The sequence below is a fragment of the Dipodomys ordii genome, unplaced genomic scaffold, assembly GCF_000151885.1.
Source record: "Dipodomys ordii isolate 6190 unplaced genomic scaffold, Dord_2.0 Scaffold1, whole genome shotgun sequence".
Classification (NCBI taxonomy): Eukaryota; Metazoa; Chordata; class Mammalia; order Rodentia; family Heteromyidae; genus Dipodomys; species Dipodomys ordii.
In genome coordinates, this window is record NW_012267217.1 from 46,682,496 (window position 1) to 46,706,853 (window position 24,358).

Below are 24,358 nucleotides of genomic sequence, written 5' to 3' on the forward strand. Positions count from 1 at the left end.
ATAAAACATTGTGTCTATTAAATAAGTTTATTTAAATCTACAATGAGATACTATCTTTCATCTAATCCTTTGACAAAGACCTAAAAGACTTGATCAGACATTATTTTGTCCTTGGAAGGCAGACAGGCATGTATATATATCCTTCCTGGTAATTATTAAAGCATCTACAGAGAGGACAAACTTCAAGTTGGTGTAATTATGAATTGCAAGCATACATGCCCTTAACCTTACAAATGTCTCTTTAAGATCTAATAGCACTGGTAATTCATACACAGAATCTATAAAATGATATGAACTGAGGCAAAATAAATTCTTTTAAACTTTATCTAGCATTCTAATAATTTTCCACAAATATCCATGCTAATTTAGCATGTTAAAATCTTTAACAATTACTCTGTCTTCTGTGTTCATAAAATTGTCACCATACATATTTTCATATATGTATTTCAGGATAGAGAAGAAATATTTACATTTGTACAAAGTATTTCCTTTTCTTGTTTTATGGGAAATTTTTATCTGTTCATTTGTTGGTTTGCTGGTTTTGAGTAAGGGACTTGCTATACAGCCAAGGGTGGCCTCACGTTTTCAGCCTTCTTGTTTCACCTTCCCTAATGCTGAGATTGTGGGCATTTACAAAGATATACAGCTTGCTTTCCATTTCAAAAGAAACTATGTTTATTGCAGCATTATTTACCATAACTAAGATATAGAACCAACCCAGATGCCCCTCAGTAGATGAATGTATCAAGAAAATATGATATATATACACAATGGAATTCTATGCCTCCATCAAAAAGAATGACATTGTTAGGAAATGGAACAACTTGGAAAAAATCATATTAAGTGAAGTAAGCCAGGCCCAAAGAAACATAGGTCCCATGCTTTCCCTTATTTGCAATAACTAGTATATGTCTGAGACAAGCAGAAAAAAATCATATAAGTTGATGTTAGGTGAAATGAACCCCAAGACAATAACACAATTTTTTTCTTTTTTCTTTTTTTTAAATTTTTTTATTGTGAAAATACTGTACAGAGGGGTTACAATTACATGGGCAAGATAGTGAGTACATTTTACATTTCTTATCAAGCATTGTAGCCTCCTCCTTTGCTTACCCTTCCCATCCCTTCCCATCTTCCCTTCCCCCCCACCCAGTCCTCCCCCCCCCCAAGTTGTAAAGTTCGTTTTCGACATGACAACTTGTACTTCTCATTGTTGCAACAGGTCCACCTGTATCCTTATTTAAACGACTTGTTTTTCCCCTTCCCCTCCACAAATTTACCGACATCAAATACAGTGAAAGCAGGGGTTATACTGTGGGGGGAGGGACATACAAAGCAACAAAGAAATAATCTTATAATTGCGTTAGAAACAAATGCATGAAAGAAAAAAAACATTTAAAATGCATATCTTAGGGTTCATTTTCCTAACATCACATTATCTGACCTTTTCTGCTTGACTCAGACATATACTAAATATTGAAAATAAGGGAAATCATGGGACCTATGTTTCTTTGGGCTTGGCTTACTTCATTTAATATAATTTTTTCCAAGTCTTTCCATTTCCTAACAAATGGGGCAATGTCATTCTTTCTGATGGAGGCATAGAATTCCATTGTGTATATATACCACATTTTCTTGATCCATTCATCTACTGAGGGGCATCTGGGTTGGTTCCAGATTTTAGCTATGGTAAATAATGCTGCAATAAGCATAGTTGTGCTGGTAGCTTTAGTATGGTCTTGTTTGTGAACATTTTTTTTTTTTTTGTCAGTCATGGGGCTTGAACTCTGGGCCTGGGTGGTGTCCCTCGGCTCTTTAGCTCAAGGCTAGCACTCTACTGCTTGAGCTACAATGCCACTTCTAGTTTTCTAGTTGTTTTTATTGGAGATAAGAGTCTCACAAACTTTCCTACCCGGGCTGGCTTTGAACCGTGATCCTCAGATCTCAGCCTCCTGAGCAGCTAGGATTACAGGCGTGAGTCACCGGCACCCAGCTTTTTTTTTTCTTGCTATTGTTTCTAACATATTTATAAGGTGATTGTTTTGTTGCTTTGTATGTCCTTCCCCCACTGTATAACCCATGTTTTCATTGTATTTGATGTTGGTATAATTTGGTGAGGGGAAGGGAAAAACAAATTGTTTAAATAGGGATAAAGGCAGACGCATTGCAATAATGAGATGTATGTCGAAAAACAAACTTTACAACTTTTTTTTTTGGGGGGGGAGGAATGTAGTTGTAGAGATGGGAGGGCATGAATGAGTGGGAAAAACAAAGGAGGAGGCAACAATGCTGATAAGAAATGCACTTATTACCTTGCTCATGTAATTGTAACCCTTCTATATGGTATTTTCACAATAAAATACTTATTAATAAAAACAAAAACAAAAAATGAAAGTTAGCCCTGGCTAAAGTATGGCCTTAAGAGTACTAAAATTATTAGATATTTATCTTTATAATAAGTATGCCTTGTCATTTTATTTCAAATGATAGTAGCTACATATTTAGATTTAGTAATATATAATGTAAGAAGTGTTCTCTAGGATAGATTTAATTTTATTGATAGTGAATATTTACCCATCTTTTACATCATTTATATGTAAACCTAGAACAGTGCCTGGAATAGAGTGTGTCCACAGTACCTTTCTTTCTTAACTTTCCGCTGTCTAAATTATTAACTATAAGTATTAAGGAAGGTACTGAGATATACAAATTACCTCAAATTGAATTATCATTAATTTGTAAAAAAAAATTGGATTTCCTACTCATGCTAATATACAGACACTGAAGCTATAGATTTCACTGTAGCTGGGCTGCAAGGATCATTACTCTAGAAACCACAAAGAAATATAAGAGGCAATTATATTATGTTTCATTCAACAGCAATGGAATTAGGTAGTTTCTTGGAAGAAACAAATTCATCACCAAAAGGTAAAAGCTCATTTTCATGTTGCAGTTATGAGAGTTGTGAGAAGAATCAGTTATTGAAATCCCTTGAGCATTTCAAGTCTCAATGCTTTGCACTAGAATACTTACATGACTGGCAATGATTCTCAGTGGGCCCCCAGCACCGGCCAGTGCAGGACTTATGACAACGTCCACCTGTAGAAGAGGAAAGAGAAAAAAGTCACACATATTACATTTTTTATTCATGGAGGGGTGTAACTTCTAAAAACGAGAAAACAACACATGCTTCTTTATGAGGTTTTTATGTCATTCTAGTGCTAAGACATAGCCTATAAAACACAAGTGGCAAAACAAGTGCAACTGAAATATGGTGTTCGTATGTGAAATCCTCCCAGCAATGACTATGAAAAGGGAATAGATGAATTTGTGAATTCTCTCTGAAATTCACAATTTCAGAAATTCCACTTTCACTATTCAATATTGATTGCTGGTCTATTGATCTGTTTTACTTGATGTAATTTTCAAAGTTCATAGCTAACTGATACCAAAACTTTAAGAGTTTAAAAGATGATGACGTCTATGAGAACAAGGACATATTCTTTCAAGCACATGCCATCCTACCACAGTAAAATAAGCAGCAAAAATCAAACACTTAAAATGTAATTTTTCAAGCTTAATTTAAGTACTGAAAAAGACACATGTAAGATTTTTTATTGACATCAACTGAATTTTCAGATATCAGCCTTTAACTCCTTCAATACCAGTATTATATAATAGAAATATTGGCTTCAACAAACAGTTGTCCCAAAGAGAGATTGCTAGAATGACTCAACAATAAAAACTTCAAACAGGATAAATCATGTCAAATCACCCTTTGGAAACTTGTTTCTAATTTTTCCCCAAAACATCTATATGCAAATTGTCTATTTTTAAACAAAATATATTTAACAGTAATAAATGCCAAATACTCTTTATAACAAACTTCTTATTAAAGCCTCTGTTAATTTTCTGATACATAATATGTTGTGGTGTGTGTGTGTGTGTGTGTGTGTGTGTGTGTTTATGAATGTATATGCCAGTTCTGGGACTTTAACTCAAGGCCTCACTTTTTACCTTGGCTATTTCACTCAAGACTAGTACTCTACCACTTGAGTCATTCCTCTACTTCTGGTTTCCTGATGATTACGTGGAGGTAAGACACCCATGAACTTTTCTGCCTGGTCTGGCTTCGAATCATGATCCTCAGATCTTGGCTACCTGAGTAACTAGGATTATAGGCCTGAGCCATTAGTGTCCAGCTTCAATTATGAATTCAAAATGTTTAACAAACTTAGTCGTCTTATAAAGATTATCAAGTAGAGTTATACCAAAAGTTTCCATCAATCCTTGACTTACAGTTATTAAGTCCTCAGTTTAGAAGTTCTTACTTAGAAATATTGTTCTTCTTCCTGTGAAATCACTTGAGAGAAGCTACCAGGACACAGGCTTTGAGGATTAAAATGTAGACCCAGCAGACACTTTCTATTTTTTAAATCTTTCTTATATGTTTTTTAATTGTAAAAATACTGTACAGAGGGGTTACAGTTACATGAGTAAGGCAATGAGTCCATTTCCTATTGAGCATTGTTACCCCTTCCTTTGTTTTTCCCCTATCATCCCTTCCTGCCCCACCTCCCCAAATCCTCCCTCCCCCTCCCCCAAGTTGTAAAGTTTGTTTTCAACATAGTGTCTTGTACATCTCATTGTTAAAATGGGTCAACCTGTATCCTTATTTCAGCATTCGTTATTTTCCTTCCCCTCCCCAAATAAGAAAAAATGTATATACAAGATGCAGGGCATCGACATCAAATACAATAAAAACAGGGTTTACACCATGGGGGAAGAACATACAAGAGAAACAAAAAAAATCACATAGTATATTTTAAATATGTTTAAAAAAACAATAGCAAGCAAGAAAAAAATTGTGTCCCTATCTTGGGGTTCATTTCACTTAACATCATCTTATATGGTCCTATGTATACAGCTTTTGACCTTCTCTTCTTGTCCTGGACTTATACTATTTATTGCAAATAAGGGAAACCATGGGACCCATGTTTCTTTGGGCCTTGCTTACTTCACTTCATATAATTTTTTCTAAGTCTTTCCATTTCCTAACAAATGGGCAATGTCATTCTTTCTGATGGAGGCATAGAATTCCATTGTATAAACATACCACATTTTCTTGATCCATTCATCTGAGGGTCATCTGGGTTGGTTCCATATCTTAACTATGGTAAATAATGCTGCAATAAACATACTTGTGCTGGTAGCTTTATTATAGCTTTGTTTGTGATCATTTGTGTAAATGCCCAAAAGTGGGATTGCTGGGTCATATGGGAGCTCTATGTGGAGTCTTTTGAGGAACCCCCATACTGCTTTCCACAGTGGTTGAACTAGTTTATACTCCTACCAACAATGTAGTAGGGTTCCCTTTTGGCCACATCCCCTCCAGCATCTGCTGTTGTTAGAATTCTTAATTATAGCCATTCTAACTGAGGTGAGGTGGGATCTCAATGTTGTTTTGATTTGCATTTCTTTCATGGTTAGAGAGGTTGAGCATTTCTTCATGCATCTATTGGCCATTCTTATTTCTTCTTCAGAGAAGTTTCTCTTTAAGTCTTTTGCTCACTTATTTATTGGACAGTTGTTTCTTTGAGGATTTGTTGTTGGAGATTTGCTTTTGTGAGTTCTAAGTATATTTTAGATATGAGACCCTTGTCCATTTTATGGCTAGTAGAGCTCTTCTCCCAATCGGTGGGCTTTCTATTGATCTTGCTAGCTATGTCCTTTGCCATGCAGAAACTCTGCAACTTCATGCAATCCCATTTGTCAACTTTGTGTTTCTGGATCTTTATAAAGAAAATTTCGGGCTGTACCAAGGAGCCCTAGAGTTTCTCCTATTCCCTTCTGTAGCGTTTTCAGTGTGACAGCAGATACTTTGTCTGAGGCACACATGCCATCTTGATGGTTGACCCCTGGAAGTGAAGCGTACTCAGGTACTACCATACTTATCGTTCCAGAAGTAGGAGGACTTTCATCACAGCAGTTTATTTCAAGCAGTCTGTTTGTGAGGCCCTAACACTGACGTCACAGTGTATAATATCCTGTCACTCTGCCATCTGTTTATTTAGATCTAAGCACATTATAACTGCATAATGCAAGCTCATTCTAGCTGACAGGAAAAGTACTCCATCTGGCCTGAACAATATAACTTTAATCAGTGATAATGATAATTATTATTAAAAACTTACTGGAGTTCCTTTGTACCAAGCTAATAAGTCTAAATTGATTTATACCAGTGGAAATTAGCAAGGACTGCTAGACAAAGTGGAAGCAGTAACAACTTTTCTAGAGTCCAAACTTTTTTATGAAGAAGTAGCTAATACTAATGTGTTTTCTTAGATGTAGTAGAAACCTTTAAATCAGCTCATTAAGTGGCCTGTTAATTGAAGTTATCTGAAGCAGAAGATAATCTACCATGGAATCCATGACTTCTTTAATTGTGTTTGGAGCTAATAAAATATTTAGCTTTATTCTTTCTTGTGTTAACACTACTGAGTTGGAAGATAAGAACATAAGAACATAGTATGTTACCACCTAAGTAACATCAGTAACAGAAATGCCATTTTTCTTTCTTTTCTTTTCTATTTTTTTTTCTGGTTCAAGAAATTGAACTCCTACATTTTACTGGGCTTGCTTGGTCAAGGCTGATGCTCTACCACTTGAGCCACATCTTCAGTGTGGCTATTTACTTGAAGATGGAATCTTGTAGATTTTTCTGCCTTAATCTGTCTCTGAATCCCAATCCTCTGATCTCAGCCTTCTGAGTAGCTAGGATTACAGGTGCCCAGCAGTTACCTACATTTTAATACTTTGAACATTTCCTTCTATTTTATTTTTTTGGTTCGATTAAAATATTCTGACTTCTTATTTTTTAAGTTTCAACTGACCCTTCAGAGATCTGATCTCAGGCTCAGAAAGGAAAACTCCTAAATATATACAACTTATTACATTTTTTGTTTAACAATTGAAATAATTTTAAATTTTAAAACATCTATGGATAGAAATTTTTATGATTCTTCACAACAGAACAAGGCTTGTCTACTTGGGAACAAATGATGAAGTTTCACACTCAAACACATAAACACATATTTAAGGAACAATCTTAACTGTCTACTTGATCTTAGGAGAGTTTATTTGGTAGTTTCCATTTTTCACTTGCATTGGAACAAAACTATCTATTAGTGGAACACAAAGATACCACCAGCAGCTGCTTCTCAAGAGTTTTACTCCATCCTCCATTATCTCTTCATCCTTTGGATGCCCAGGAAGCTCTCATGGCTTACAGCTTTCAGAATTTTATGACTGCCATGGCACTATTGAGTTTCAATGGAAAGTGCTTGTGTGCGTAGCGGCTCAGCCTTCCATGTTTCATCTCATGGTCTTTCCGGAGCTTTGACTCTTGGAATCTGCCCAGATGTTCAATTGATATTGGATCTTCCAAATGGTACAATATATGGTACTAGTAACAACATTTTTTCCCTCTGGGTTGTTGTTATAAGAAAATATCACAACATCTGACCTGAATCTTAGGTCAACATATTTTAGAAATAACTATTTATTACACTTTCAGATCTGCCACTTTAAATTCTTATGGATAACTGGATCATGTCATTTTCTGAAATGTTACATGTTTTAGGGTAGGTTTGTAGCCTTTGTAGTCCCATAATTGACACAAAACTGTAAAAGAGGTATTTGGAGATAATGCTTCCTTAACAATTATCTTTCCAAATTTGGAGAAACAACAAAACTTCCTACCAGCTTTCTTTCCTTCCTCACCTCTGTTTATCTATTCACAATAATTTCATGTGTACCTTCTTTTTTCTGGGTATTAAGTATTATGGCATTAAAGATGATGACTCCCTATGGGCTTAAGGAGAAAAGCCAACAAATACCAATTTTTAAGTCTTATCTTCTAATCTAGAAAAAAAGAGTGGAGGATGCCAGGATGAGCTAGATCTCTATTATTGCCTTACAACTTAGAATTCTGCTGCACTCTGAATGCAATGAGTTACCTCTGTGCCCTCCAAAATGAGATCACCCAAGAGCATTTCAATGGAGAGAAGAGGTGTGAATTCTGGAGTTCCTTTGTATCTGACAATGGACACAAAGGTCTAATCTTTTGGAGCAATCTTTTCCTCCTTTCGGTGACCAGAGAAACTGTTTTCAGCAGTCTTGATTTCATGAGGAAAAGAGACTTTATATATCAGTTGGATTTTAGTGTGATTTAGTTTTATGAACTACTCCCAGGAGTATGTTTTCTTTTTTTATGCTAAGTGAGGACTTCACAGAAAAAAAACTTATCAGACACTACAATATATAAATTGGAACAGTACTTGGGGAATCTACCAGTGCCTTCCAATTCCGACCACTTCTATAAACTGGTAGAAAATCATTTTCCATTATTTACTGCAATAACTCTTTTAAAGCTATGAGAAAATATGTCACACTTTCACATACAAATGAACAATCTGTCATTTCCATATGGTTGGGTGCTAGCCGCGTTATTTAAGTTAGTATTTTCTGTCACCCTGACTCAACCAAAGAGATGAAATAAAAACTAAAACAAATTTTTAAGCAAACATTTCTGCTTCTTTCCTAACGACATTAATCTTTGAAAATAAGTGATGATTATTCCACATCAGCATTATTTGAATTCACAGGCAATCCCTCCTGCCTTGACAATGCATTATTCATTGTGGAAGTTAGCAAATATGACTAAGCTCATCTTTCATGCTTGTCCAGCAGTTGTTACTAAAATTGTAACTTTTGCATTCTTTTGCAGGGAAATAAAGTCCTTGAGCAGTTTTTATATTTTTAAGAGTCATAAATTCAGGCTAGAAGTTTTGCTTCTTTGTTTGACTGCCTGCCGGGAGAGATGGGATTCAATATCTACCTCAGTCATGGTCCTGTATGTGCCATGCCAGGACAGTTGAAGAGTTACAAAATGTGAAGTCACTGGCAACCATAAAAGACTATTTTCTCAAAATGCCTCTAGCTAAAGACAATGCAGTTACATTCCTGGATTCTTCTCTCAGTCTTTTTGAAAACTGGCAGTCTTGACCTCCTAAAACAACTTTTATTGGGGAAAGAAGTAAGAGAATATTGTCTTTTTCATGACCCTATAACTCAAAACAGGAAAATGGAACATTTATCGAATGTCTGGGTTAAGCTAGTCCATAATCTTGGTGCTGGCTGAAAAATGGGTACCAGGGTCCTGTAAGAAATTTTAGGACCCTGGAAATAGACAGAAAATAGGCAAATAATTATTACAACTATAATAAAGTATAGGTATGCTCTTAGTGATTTGAGAAAGGCTCTGCCATGGTTTGGGCATTTCAGGTAGACTTGAAGGCCTAGTTTGTCCAGTGTAGAGAGGAAGGAAGGGAAGGTTATCCTTAAGAAGTTGTCCAAGGTTATCCTTAATAAGTAACATGGAAGTTTGGATGAGAACAACTACTTGGGGTCACAGTGTGTAGATTATAGTCTCTTGAGAACATTTGCATGAGTTATGAAAGCTGGAATATCAGTTTACAATGTGTCTTACCATATTGGAGCTAACTCTTCATAAATGCTATAGAGTTGGCTAAGGATGGGGGAATTTGCCATGACATCATTTGGTCTGTAAGGTGGGAAATGGTTTGAGTAATGGTTTAAGTCTTGATTCTCAAAAGTTACTGCTAGCTTTTGAGTAGTTCGTAAAAGGTGTTAATTTATACTCTGGGGTGTGGTACAGGAATCTGCTCTGGTTGTGTTTTGTTTTGTTTTGCTTTAAACAACAGTAGGAGGATGTGATGTGGAACATTTTTCTGACTTGGCATATCATTCCAAACTTAGTGGACATCACGGTTATCCTTTGGTACAATAGACAAATAACAGATGTTGGGTCAAATCGGAAGCTTAAATATCTAAACTTTCAGATTAAAAGAGTGCAAAAATCTAGCAGTTTTTATGTTCCAGAATCTATGCTTTAATTTGTGGGCACAGGTGGGAGAAAGGCCCATAGTTAAAAATAAATAAATAAGAATAAGTAAATTTCACAGCACTCAGATATAGTGAGTCTCAATGTGATTTCAGCAAATAATGAATGAGCAGGAACTAATGACATTACTATCATGTGGTCTTACTCTTGTATATAAGATGGTAAGACTTCAGTTCTACACTGACAGCTTTCATTGTCTTGTATTTATTCATTCCCTCACTTTTATTATGTACATTGACTTTATTCTTTCTTTCAGTCTCCATTCCATTTCCCTACCTTGCTTCTGAAGTTAATTACTGAATGGAAACCTCAACTTTTACAAATTTAGATAAAGCTTTTACACATTTTTTCCCACTAAAAGAAGGTGGACAGGAATTTTCATTTGTGATGGAAACGAAGTTTAAGAAATTTTAAAATGCACAGTTGGAATTTTCCTTCTTTCAATTAAATAAGGAGTCAGTAATTCAAAGTATTTTAAGTAGTCACTGTGTGGAAGGCAGAAATAAGTAATGTCAACCATGTCAAACTAGGGGTCTCTACAAATGTCATCATGCTATTTAATCAATCCACAATCCAAGTATTGAGAAAAGCATTTTCATGTGATTAAGAATAATTTTGGTAAAGTGTTAAATATATCTACTTAGTCTGCAACATTTCTATCCCTTCCTGCAGTGGCTCAACACCCTACTGCCAAATCACTGGCTGCCAGAACATACTATAGCTCCACAGCACACCTTACATAAGATGAAAAGTGAGTTCTCTGTACACTTTTCCTCTGCAAAAGTTTGAAAGTACTAAGTTCTCTTTGCAATTGTCATTTGTCCTGACGCCCTTTAAGAATACAGAAAGCCTGGTGCCGGTGGCTCACACCTGTAATCCTAGCTACTCAGAAGGCTGAAATCTGAGGATCACGGTTCAAAGTCAGCCTAAGCAGGAAAAGTTCATGAGACTCTTTTCTCCAATAAAGCACTCAGAAAACCGGAAGTGGTGCTGTGACTCAAGAGGTACAGCACTAGCCTTGAGCTGAAGAGCTGAGGGACAGCGCCCAGGCCCAGAGTTCAAGCCCTATGATCAACAACAACAATGACAACAACAACAAAAAAAACACAGATCAATCCTGGAAAGAAATGACAATGGTAAAAATCTAAGCTACACATAGAAATGCTGAACAGGGAAAGATGGAAAATTTAAGCAGTTAGTTATTAAATTCTGTTAAATTGTAAATGGAAGCAACTGACTACTCCATTATTATGATGATTATGGTTTTGCTTCCACACAGAGTTAAGTAGTTGGACAGATCAACATAAATTCTACAGTCAAAAGGAAAACTGAAGTGGTGGCTAAGCTCTATTCCTAACAGGGGATATAAAACTAAAGGATCTTAATTTGAGGTCAGTCTACACAAAAAGTTGTGAGACCCTATCTCAACCAATAGCTCGGCACAGTGTTACAAATCTGTCATTCCAGTTTCACAGAAGGCTGAGATCAAGATGTTCCAGGCCAATAAAGAAATGCAAATCAAAACCACATTGAGATTTTACCTCACCCCTATTAGAATGACCGTTATCAAGAAAACGAATAAAAACAGATGATAGCAGGGCTAAAAGAAATGGAATGTAAACCTGTTGAACCACTCTGGAAGACATACACAGGTTAGAGGTTCCTTTTGACCCAGCAATCGCACTCTTGGGCATCTACCCAAAAGATATTGTATTTCTTATGTCATCTCCAGGATTATAGTGGACAAGATTTCTCCTCTCCTGGTGCTTTTGTCTTACATAGTTACTCACTCAAATTGCCCAATCTGTTCCAGAAAAATATATCAATTGTTCTTTTGTTGGATCACAAATGAAATTATATAATAAAAAAAGGTCCTAGGCAGCCTACACAAAGATGTTTCCAAGACTACCATACCCGACACTAACAGTAAAAAGCTGCATGACCAGGAGGCTTTAATAGAAGACTACAGTTCTGGCAAGCCCAGATAAAAATGACCAGATTAAAAATGGCTAGGGAAATATTTCAAATAGTGAATTGCTTAACTAAGCAAATGCAATGCTCTGAATTGAAACCCAATACTGAAAAAAGAAACTAAAAAAGACAGAGAAAGAGAGAAAGAGAAAGAAAGAAAGAAAGAAAGAAAGAAAGAAAGAAAGAAAGAAAGAAAGAAAGAAAGAAAGGAAAGAAGGAAGGAAGGAAGGAAAGAAGGAAGGAAGGAAGGAAAGGAGGAAGAAACAGAGAAAAACAAAGAAAGGGAAGAAGGAAGGGAGGGAAGGAGAGAGAGAGAAAGAAAGAAGGAAACAAGAAGGAAGGGAGGGAGGGGAGAAAGAAAGAAAAGAAAAGAAAGAAAGAGAGAAAGAAAGGAAGGAAGGCCGGCAGGAAGGAAGGAAGGAAAGAAAGAAAGAAGAAAAGGAAAGAAAGAAAATTAGTCATGGTAACACATGTAATCTTGGCTAATGTAGAATAGAAGTAGAGACAATAAAATGGCAAAATGTCAGTGTATTACCCTATCTGAAAAATAAAGTGTAATGGTCTGGGATAAAAGTCCTTGAGTTCTAAGACCAGTTCTGTGGAAAGAAGGAAGGAAGGAAGGAAGGAAGGAAGGAAGGAAGGAAGGAAGGAAAGAAGGAAGGAAAGAAGGAAGGAAGGAAGGAAGGAAGGAAGGAAGGAAGGGAGAGAATAGGAAAAAAATATTGATAATAACCTATTAAGAATCTAAGATTGTTGATTACTACTATTATCAACAGACTTGGGTAATCATAATGACCAACACAAAACCTACTATTTATTATGACAAAAACAATTTATTATATCTTTATATTTATTTTGTATGTATTATATAGCTATTATATGTTATGAGAAAAATGAAAGCAATCTTATTCTAAAGAAATCTCTTTTTTCATTGAATGGAACTATCTGTTACAATACTACCTTGTGGCTTACTTGTATAGATAGCAAATGCTTGAAAATGTAAAGCAAATGCTTTACATTCTAAAATGGAATCCTGGACCTTCTCATCCCACTAAAAAATTATTTCAGTAAAGCTCTCTTCACTGCAAGCCAATAGCTCAGTCATTCCAAAAGCTAAACATTTAGAGTCCACCCTAAGCCTTTATTCTTTCACAATCTACATGCAAATGCTTTTCATGTATTGGAAGTACTCATGCATTGTTTCAAAATAATAATATATTTTTGTCACCCGCCACTTTTGGTTTGTATTTTGTTCCTAATTTTGAGTAACACTAAATATTGCCCAAAATAATTTTCTAAATCCTTTCATATAAACATAATTTTGTTCCAAATTTTATAAGATATTTTAGTTGGTGCATGTAGGAGATCAGTACATATTTTTGGTGAAAATACACATTGGGAAAAAATATTACTAATCACATGTCATATTTTTTCAGAAGGCTTAGAGCTTATAAAATGATGCTTGGATAGGAAAACAAATGACCAGCTCTTTCATTATTTCCTCCTTGAAAACTTGATGGAATCACGGAGAGCTGTATGAATTTGTAGGCGACTGGCACATAGATCAGAACTTTTGTAAAAGGATTAATGGCTCCAGCAGTGTGCCAAAGGTCACTGTGCACATCTATCATATTTGACCTTTAAATCACTAATTGGATAAAACATTTGAGATATGATTAGTATATTTGCAAATGATACAAACCCAGAAGGGGTAACATATACTGTGATGGGATATAACACTGAGATTTTAAGATAATCTGGTAGATGACATGATGAGTCAAAATCAAGATACATAAAAGTTCATGCTATGAATTTAAATTCCTGTACTTGTGAGTCTCAACTGTCACTCCACGCAAATGCCAACAGCTATGCGCTTGTACACACAGACTCATGCTCCAATAGGGCGTGAGGTGTGTCAGAGTTTGGGTTCTCGTGCTGTTATTAGTTGTGTTATTCCTCACATAGAGTTTGCATCATGTTATCTAATCCAGTCTACACAGAATCAGCAGTATTAACCCCCTCACCACATCATCTGACATTTACCGAACACCTTTTACACAGAGGACTAAGTGTTTTGGCCTATGTCCTTGAGTTTGCGCAACAAACTCCAGATGCTGTTATTATAGCACAGGCAGTATTATTTGTCTTACTTTATAGATTTGAATATGGAAAGCATCCTGTAAGTGAATCTGGAGACTTGTTTCTTATTGGCACCTCAGCCCTTTTTATATATATAAGAAATTGTGTCTTTTGCTCATGTTTTTATCTCTAATTGGCAATTACTTTTATTCCAATTCTTTTTTTTTTTTGTCTTTTCTCTTTTGGTACTGGGGATCGAACCCAGGACGTTGTGCTTGCTAGGCAAGCGCTTTGCCACTGAGCTACATCCCAGCCCTTTTATTCCAATTCTTGTTTATTAAAGTTCATCAGTAAGAGGGGTACAATAGATGTCAATTAAATGTAAACACATTTTAGTATTGGCATTTATTTCTAATAGGGAACCTGGTAGGAAATTAGAGCCCCAGTTAAGAGGAGATAAAAGTTGACTGAGTATTATGCCAACTACTTTGCTAACAGTTTATATCAATGAAACACAGAAATGAATGTTGGAGAAATGTAGAAAATATAAGCTTTTACTAACTGGAGACAAAAGTATAAAAGGCCAGATTTGAAATCATTTTCATCTGACCTCCTTTACCATCTTTACAGCTGTTGGGCTCTGGGGTAGAGCTGAATTTCCTCCTTAATAAAATATAGATGACAATACTCACTTTATATGGAGGTTAGGTATGATTAAGTGGAGTCGCATATCTAAACTGCCTGGCATGTAATAAGCATGAGTCAACATTAACTCCTTTCTTTTTCTATCATAAGACTCTGTATAAAAATATTAGAGAAATGAAGTCATGGAGAGGGTAGAAAGATTTCTCAGATAAATCAAGTGATCTGGAGACAGAAGTGTTTATGACAGGGTTGATAATGATCAGTAAGTTACCACAGAGAGGACAGAAGGCCTGAGACAGGAACACTGTCAGGTTTGGCAGGTAAGGACAAGCGGCTTTGACAAACGGGTTTGCATGCTTTGGCAAAAGTAGGAAAAGCCCAAGTATCAAGGAGAATTGTACTTAAAATCCACATTTGTACAAATTTTATTTGGCTTCTGGAATTCCACATCTGTGTGCCCTTCGGAATGGTGTACATAGAGGGTTTTCTCCCCTCCCTATGGGGAAAGGGATATGTTAACATGTGCTCCAGCAAGTGACACACAAACGTGTAGATGAAGATAATGAATATATGAAGATTGACGATATGATATTCATTGGCACTGGCATCTTGATCCACCTGATGCACTTATAAGGTTGCCAGTCAGATATTAATGGATCCTAAGGACTGCAACCATTCACATATTTAGGTTGTGATTGGTGTTACATTTGAGAAAGCTGATTTTACAACCAGAGTTTAAGTAAAGGAAATGTACTCCTCTCCATGGACAATAAAGTTGGTTCAGAATCATTGCTTGTGGCAACAATCATAAACTCTTTCTCTAAAATCTCTCACTCAACCCAACACTACCAAGCTTTGTCTCTTTCTGCCTTACTATATCACAAAGTTTCATCCTGCTACCTAATCCTATCCTAACTGTATCATTTTTATTTGGTAGGGACTCTGTCATTCTAAGTGTTTTTCTTGTTATATTCTACTCTCTGGTCAAATAATACTCTACCTATTTTTATTATGCATCCTGAAAGTGTATTGCAGTATCATAGAATACCCCACCTCAGGCTGTGCAAAGAATGTGTGTGTGTGTGCGTGTGTGTGTGTGCACACTCGTGCACATGTGTGTACATATATCAGTACTGTTTGTTCTGAGGGAGAGATGGGGTCAGACACACAATGTTTGAGTGGGTTGGGAAGGAATTTCGTTAATATACCCAAATTTGTAATTGTTATCCTGTCGGCAAAGCCAGTATTGGAGGAATAGTGTCTTGGTTCTATTCTACCACAAACTTAAAGAATTTCCCATAATCTGTTACAGGATTGTCTCCATGGACAGCCTCTGCTTTCATCTGTTTTTGACTTGACAACTCCAAGAATAGATCTAGATCCTCTATGAATTAATAAAAACTGGGTATTATCATGGGAAAGCTGAGATAGGGGAAATTATTACAAGTTCCTTAAGGGAAGGAAACATTTCTTCTCAGTTCTTCTCAGTGCTCAAAACACAATAGAGTTCTCAGATTGAATAAACCAACATTTCCTTTACTGAGGCTAATATTTTCACACCACAGTGCTAACATGGCTTCTTCAACTCTGAGTAAATTTTGAAAACTCTTATAATGCCTGTGGTTTGGGACTTTATAATTATGGCTGGGGCCATTAATCTTGTAGCTCCCCTCCCCCTTTATTATATTTGAGATTGAGACTGAGTTTTGTTAGAGATTGCTAGCCTGTAGCAGTCAGTTGGGGAGATGAGACATCACTAAGACAGATAACAAAGAAAAATGGATAACAAATTGGAAAAGATTAGGTAGTTCCACAGCACTATATTAAACAAACTCTTCTGAACTATAGCAGCCAGAAGTCTCATGTTACTCCATTTTTTTTCATCTGCCATGTCTTAGCTCTTAAGAAGCTTATCTCTGTGTGTATGTCTATATAGCTATACATCTTCAAGTCCTTACTTATTTTTAAGATTAAAAAAAAGCTTACTTTAACAAATAGGTTTATTCTAAAATGCCACTGTAAACCTGAGAAATGAAAATGTAATTTTAAAATTGATGGAAGTAAAAGGAAAATATCCCAAGAGGCATTTCAGTAAGTAATAAGCAAAAAATGTCTTGGCATAGAATGCTTTTATTAATTCACCTTTGAAGTTCATACAAAAAAATCCTAAATTTCAAGAATAATAGATTTATAATATATTTTTAAATTCAATTCCATCAACAAGCTAGTTCAAAGAAATTTCTTCTTGATGCACTAGTAAAAAGAAAGGTTTTGAAATTGAATCATTATGGAAAAATGATAAATGATTGTATGCCACTGCAAATACATTTACTATATTCCATTGCAAATTACTTATGCCTAAATATCAAACAACCACCTACGGTTCAGGCCCCAACTTTTTGTTTCCCAGGAAAATATTTTTACTTTGAAATTTGTGATTGTCTAAAATAGAAATCCTCCAGATAGAATTTTTTAAAAAGAACCTTCTCAATTAATTTTTACAAAACATTAATCATAGCTGATATATACTGTAGTTTAACTGTATAAAATTAAAGTATGATTCTGGGAACTTTATTTTCTATGACAGCCTTGAGAAGATTACTACTACAGACCAGAAAGCTAAGACCAGAAAGGTTAATAGCTTGTCCACGATCACACAGAAAGGAATAAGCCTGAGATTGAGCCCAAAAATATCTACTCCAGAGCCAATGCCATAAATCAATACAGCCAAGTATCTAATTGATGTTAAAAGATCCAATAATGGAAGACACTACAATAAAGGAGGATGGAGCACATGTATTAGATGAGAACCTACATAGGAAAACAGGTTTCATGCCACAATAAGTCCTGGTTTCCAAAGTGATTAGTACAAATGCTAAAGTTCAATGGATTTTAGAAGGCCAAGAATCAATTAAGTAATGATGTTGAGAGGGATGATTAACACAGACACTCAATGGCAAGTAGGGATTGACTCACAAGCAGATTTGAAAAGGTGATTTGTGTCGTTAATGATGCATTAGTTCAAATTCAGTATATGATAAAGAACATGGTAGAAGATGCTATAGGCAGATATCAAGAACATTACAAAAAGTGTTTCATCCCATCTGCCCCATCATCTCAGAACTATAGATCCATTTGAGGATAAATGAAGAAAGATAATTTAGAGAAGGCTGCCTAGGTTTTCAATTCTATTCCATTGGTCCCGAGGTCTGTTCTTGTGCCAGTACCGAGCTCTTTTGATTACTATGGCTTTGTAGTAGAGTTTGAAATTTGGTATTGATATTCCTCCAGCACTGTTCTTTCTGTTAAGGATTGTTTTTGCTATTCGGGGTCTTTTTATTGTTCCATATGAATTTTTGGATTGCTTCTTCTATTTCATTGAAGAATGAAGTTGGAATATTGAATTTGTAGATAACCTTGGGAAGTATTGCCATTTTCACTATGTTGATCCTTCCAATCCAGGAGCATGGGAGGTTTTACAAACATAGGTCCCACGGTTTCCTTTATTTGCAATAACTAGTATACATCTGAGATAAGCAGAAATGGTCTGATAAGTCAATGTTAGGCGAAATGAACCCTAAGATAAGGACACAAGTGGTTTTTTCTTTCTTGCTATTGTTTCTAACATATTTATAAGATATTTCTTTGTTGCTTTGTATATCCCTCCCCCACGGTATAACCCCTGTTTTCACGGTATTTGATGTTGGTATAATTTGTGGAGGGGAAGGGAAAAAACAAAATTTTTAAATAGGGATACAGGTGGAGCCATTGCAACAATGAGATGTACAAGCCGTTATGTCAAAAAACGAACTTTACAATTTGGGGAGGGGGGAGGATCCCACAAGGGGGAGGGGACGACAGAGTGGGGGAAATGGGCAGGGATGGGAAGGGGAAACAAAGGAGGAGGCAACAATGCTTGATAAGAAATGTACTCATTACCTTGCTCATGTAATTGTAACCCCTCTTACGCTATTTTCACAACAACAAAAAAAGAAGGCTGACTAGTATTTACGGCAGGTTATAAGATAGTGATGTTTATAATATGAGGACCAGATTATAGTTATAAAAACAGACATAGTAAAGCTAATGCTTACTGAACACCAAACTATGTACAGAAACAGTAATACTTTTTACTTTAATCAAGTTGAGGTAATAATCTACTATAGTTAGAAAATATTAGTTAATATTGAAACTCAGAATCCAAACCTGATATCAAATGCAAAGGTGTATTTCATAGCAAAGAAGCAGAGAAATAAACAAGAGAAAGACTCAAACAGGGTCAGGTGAAAGGGTTTTGGCAGAGAGGAAAAAGAGAAGAGAGAAGCACAGTGGTATCTAATTTCAAGTCCTGGGGCTTGAACTCTGGGCCTGGGCGCTGTCCCTCAGCAATTCAGCTCAAGGAGAGCATTCTACCACTTGAGCCACTGCGCCACTTCCCGTTTTCCAGTGGTTTTCTCACTGCCTTGGCTGGCTTTGAACCGCGATTCTCAGATCTCAGCTTCCTGAGTAGCTAGGATTACAGGTGTGAGCCACCGGCACTCGGCTGTGGTATCTAATTTCTTGTCTGTATGCTTCCTTGTTTGCATTTTTAAAAATTTTCTCAATGGGTGCTATGCTCTTAAATGGCTGGTTTTCTTCTGTGAATGTCTGTGTCCACTGAATACACTGTGATGAGTAACTTACTATTTCTTAAGAATGTTAGAAAGCTGCATGCTCTTAATACTAATGTTTGTCTTCTGAATCAAAACAAGCAGATCTCTGTCAAGAATACAGCTAGAAATACCCTTAGACATTGGACTATGCCACTAAAGATAATTACAATGTTTGAAATTGTGCAACTTAGTGAAATTGAAAAATGTATATATGAAGGTTATCTAATGCTTTGTTCCTTTTTTAAACTTTTAGGTTTACCATGGTAGCATTCCTAGTAAAACAATTTATTAACTTTTGGAAAATTTAATTTGGCATGTGATTAAGATCAGGATTTTAATGCTATATTCTATATTTTATGTAATTTTTTGATTGATAGCATAGAAAGTATTTTTAGAAAAAATAAATGCCTTAATCAAATCTTCGTTTCATAAGCCATGAAGAGGTAGGAGAATAAAATTGGCTGATCAGATGACCCACTTTTGAAATGGCTTTTCCTTTGTGCATGTTTTTATTCAAGCATTTTTAAAATGTATTTTTCTTACTTGTATTTTGAGGAGAACTTTAAGAGAAACGTCATTACGTAAGTTCCTTTCCATTTTTTCCCTCTACTTAAAAAAAGTGTACCTTCAATTGGGAAAAAAGTCACCTCTAAGTAGAACATAATTTGTTCTTGCCAGGTGGCAAAGAATTAAATAAAAGTTACCTACAACGGCTTGACACAATCTAGGCTAGAAAGATTGCTGAGTGAATGAGCAGCATGATCTGTATTCATCTGCCCCAGCCCCCTGTAGAGAGAGCCACATCCTGTCCCCACCAACCACAGCAACCAACTTTACCAACTTCTTCTGCAGGTGCTCAATAAGAGGAGACAAGCTGGAGAGGACAGACACATAGAAAACTTTTTGCAAATATTATAACAACAGAAATCTGGATGTCAACACAAACGTGCAGTTATGGCTAAGCATCCCTTTTTGGGTTCCAAACATTTTTTAGGTGATAAGAACTTAGAAGGAAAATAAAGCAGTAAGGGAAGGGACAGTAAGGTGCTGCTACATTTTGAAATTGTGTTCTCAGTAGTAAATAAAGATGGAATTTGTGATTAAATCTGTGAATGATGATTTTAGAGTAGGGCACGCATCTAAATAAATACTCTATGCTTTTACAAAGCATAGAAATGATTTGTAAATCTGTCTTTTACATTAATTAATAATTTACTATTTGAATTTAAATGTCATTTAAATCAGACAAGATGAATATATTTTTCTGTGGAAATTGAACTCAGTCTTTATCATTGTTGCATTTTCAACTTTATATCTGATTCCTCGAGACCCAGAATTCTTTGTGAATTCTCATGCAACAGAGAATGACATATTGCTTATATGGGAATACATTTTCAAAGACAAGTATCACCAAATTCCTGTTACTGTTAATCATTTTACATTAATATTCTAATTGTATTATTTAAAACATTTGAAAGTAAAAGTGCTCTGAACAATGTTATATTCGTTGTTAAAGGAAATAAACACTATTGAGTTATTTTTAGGAATTGGAAAGGTAAGAAGAAAAACACTGGATTTCAAATATCATCAGTTCTTTAGAAACTCACTATTCTGAAAAATATTAGGAATTAGCACTTGGGGGGTGCTGATTACTTTGATTCCCTAGTCTTTCTTTATTGGGTCTGATATTATAAAAGGATTTTCACATTATCAAGCGACTTTTAGTTGAAAAGAACTTTTAATAAAAAGTCACATAATTAGCCAGTTGACTGTGGCTCATGCCTGTAATCCTAGCTACTTAGAGACTTGAGATTTGAGGATTAAAATGTGAAGCCAGCTTGGGCAGGAAAGTCCTTGAGACTCTTAACTCCAATTAATTGCCAAACAGCTGGATGTGGAGCTGTGGCTCAGTGGAAGAGGGTTAACCTTGAGCAAAGAAAGCTAAGAGTGCTCAGGTTCTGAGTTCAAGCCCACACATGTACCTAAATGTGCACGCGTACATGCACACAAAGTCATATATTTTAGTAAAAAGGCTTCTTAAACTACATTGTTTCAAAGACATGATAAAATCTCAAATCTGTTCTCATATAACCAAATGAACTCCAAAGAGTCAAATTTTCAGTAAGTTCCATCACTTCACGCTTCACTAAAGTGAAGCGTGTCTATCATTCTTACTTCTTACTAGAAATTGCACAATGCTGGCAACCAATCCTACCTTGAAAAATATGAGAATTAGAGTTATATAAGTACATTTGTTACTCCAGCCCGAGATGGTCACAAACATTAAGAATGTTAATATTGTTACTAAAATTAGGGACATAAAAATTTCAAACAAAAGAGAGGTGTTTCTCAATTAAGAGAGGATCACCTATTTGGTAGTGACTCATTTCAGCAAATATATATATCAAAATAAAATTTGCTAATCCTTTTACCAATATAGAAATCTTAGAGTCTTCCAGTCTACTAAAACTTGTGCCTAGAATTTACTAGAATCAACAAAACAATTTTAAAGATTCTTAGATTTCTTTTTTTATTATTTTTATTTAAATTTTATTGTAAAGGTGATGTACAGAGGGATTGCAGTCACATAAGTCAGGTAATAAGTATATTTGTTTTTGAGCAGTGTCACTCCCTCCCTCATTTCCCCCCTTTTTCCCCTCCCAGCACCTTTTCCCCGAGTTGTATAGTTCATTTTCAACATGGTGTCTAGTGAGCATCACTGCTGAATTGGTTCACCCTTTGTGCCACCATTTCTGTGTTTCCCATTAACCTCCCTAAATCAGATAAACTCATTTACAAGACAAATGGTACAGAAATCAAAAACAGTGACAAAAGGGAATACATAAGAATAAAGGAGAAAAAATAATTTCACGGAGTAAAATTAAAAAAAACCCTCTGTTTCCATTTCTTGGAGTTCATTTCAATAAGCATAATTTTATATGATCATATACATGTGGCTATGGAGCCCTTGTAATCCTCTCCTGAGAAGATCTGACTTTGTTCTCACTGTGTGAATGTTTAGAGTGCTTTTTAATTAATCATGTCCAAGTATAATTATTTTTTTTACTACCCATTGAATTTAATTGTATATATAGGCACATTCTAATTACAAATAAGGGAAACCATAAGCCCATGTTTCTTTGGATATGGCTTACTTCACTTAATATAATTTTTCCTAAGTCTTTCCATTTCCTTATGATTGAGGTAATATCATTTTTTCCTATGGAAGCATAGCATTCTATTGTGTATATATACCACATTTTCTTGATCCATTCATCCACTGAGGGACATCTGGTTTGGTTCCATATCTTAGCTATGGTAAACAATGCTGCAATGAACATGGTTGTGCTGGTTGTAAGAGTGTGGGCTGGTTTGTAATCATTTAGCTAAATGCCTAAGAGTGAGATTGCTGGGTCATAGGGAAACTCTATATTTAGTATTTTGAGGAACCTCCGTATTTTCCAGAGTGGCTGAACAAGTTTACATTCCCACCAACAATGCATTAGGGTTTCCTTTGGGCCACATCCCCACCAGCATCTGTTATTATTAGTTTTCTTGATAATGGCCATTCTAACTAGGGTGAGGTGGAATTTCTGTGTTGTTTTGATTTGCATTTCTTTTATGGCCAGAGATGTTGAACATTTCTTCATGCATCTATTGGCCATTCATTTTTCTTCTTTGGGGAAGTCTCACTTTAACACTTTAGTCCACTTATTAATGGGGTTGTTGTTTCTTTGAGGATTAGAGCTCAAAAGATTCTTAGATTTCTATCATTCTTTTTTTTTTCATTTTCTTCCTTTGTTTTATTCCCTTTAGTCATTGTTTTTTATTTTGGTACTCTGTGACTTGTATATATATATATTTATCTGATTTGGTAAAGGGAATGGGAATAACAAAATGGTAAGACTAAGGACAAAGGATGAACCAAGACACTATGTTGGAAATGAACTTAAAATTGAGGGAGGGAGTCAGGGGAGGAAGGAAACTAGGAGAAAAACAAGGGAGGGAGTAACAACATTCCACAAGAAAAATACTCATTACTTTACTTGTATGTCTGTAACTCCTCTGTACATCACCTTTACAATAATTTAAAAATCTACTCAGACAGAATCTCTCAGAGTGTACTCTGATTCATTCCCACATTTTAAAACACAAAGGTCATCTGTGGACATAAAGAGCCTTGTCCATTCCTATTGCTAGACCAGACTTTACAATGTCTCCTCTGGTCAGATCATGTGTTCTCAACAGGTTATGACCATGAGGAAAATATGGGTAGAAACTTAATCTAGAAAATTGGGTAGAAACATAATCTAGAAAATATCTGCTAGAATCTTGAGCTTGTGAGGTTCAGAGAAGTAAATCTTGGAGGTAGAGGCTGAATGTGACCATTTCTGTAAACCATGTATATTTATTTTTTGCAAAACAAAAACAGTCTACTTACCACTTTTGAGGAAAATCTGACTTCAAAAGTGAACATGGATGTAGAGGCTAAATATATTATTTAACAATTCAAAGGAAAAATGTGGGAAGAACATGACCCAAAGAGTTGTCATTTTTCCTCCATAAATGTTGAGTTAAACTGCCTTGTCTCTAAAGATGTTTTTCTTTTGCAAATTGTGTGTGTGTGGATGTGTATGTTCATCTATTTCAACATTTTCTTACAAGTAACATAATTAGTTCACAATGTACATGGTGTATAGACCTAATTTCTTTGTATTGTTGCAGAAGTGATAAGCAATTGAACTGGCTTAGCATGGCTTTACTTCTGCACACACACACACACACACACACACACACACACACAGATTAAAATGTGTCCCAGATTCATTATTTTCTATAATTTGCTATTTTATTACACACTAGCATTGCTTAAACAATTGGCTTCATAAGTAATTGAATTGTGGTAGAAATATTACCTAATCTTGTGCAAACCAGGTATCTTCTCCAAAATTGCTAATGAGTGCTCCAAAGTAAGAGGATGTTTACCAAGGAAACCCATAAACAGAAAATTAGGGATATCCCCCTA

The 24,358-nt window shown here is 35.5% G+C and overlaps 1 protein-coding gene across 4 annotated transcripts in view; it reads right to left on the reverse strand.

Annotated features, from left to right (window-relative positions):
* The window catches only part of Erbb4 (erb-b2 receptor tyrosine kinase 4), a 1,030,419-nt gene that overhangs the window by 320,599 nt on the left and 685,462 nt on the right, over window positions 1–24,358 (reverse strand). For all 4 annotated transcript variants that reach the window (XM_013011535.1, XM_013011517.1, XM_013011544.1 and 1 more), the window contains exon 5: window positions 3,034–3,099. In XM_013011535.1, coding sequence (XP_012866989.1) covers window positions 3,034–3,099 — 66 coding nt within the window. The remainder of the gene's footprint in view (window positions 1–3,033; window positions 3,100–24,358) is intronic.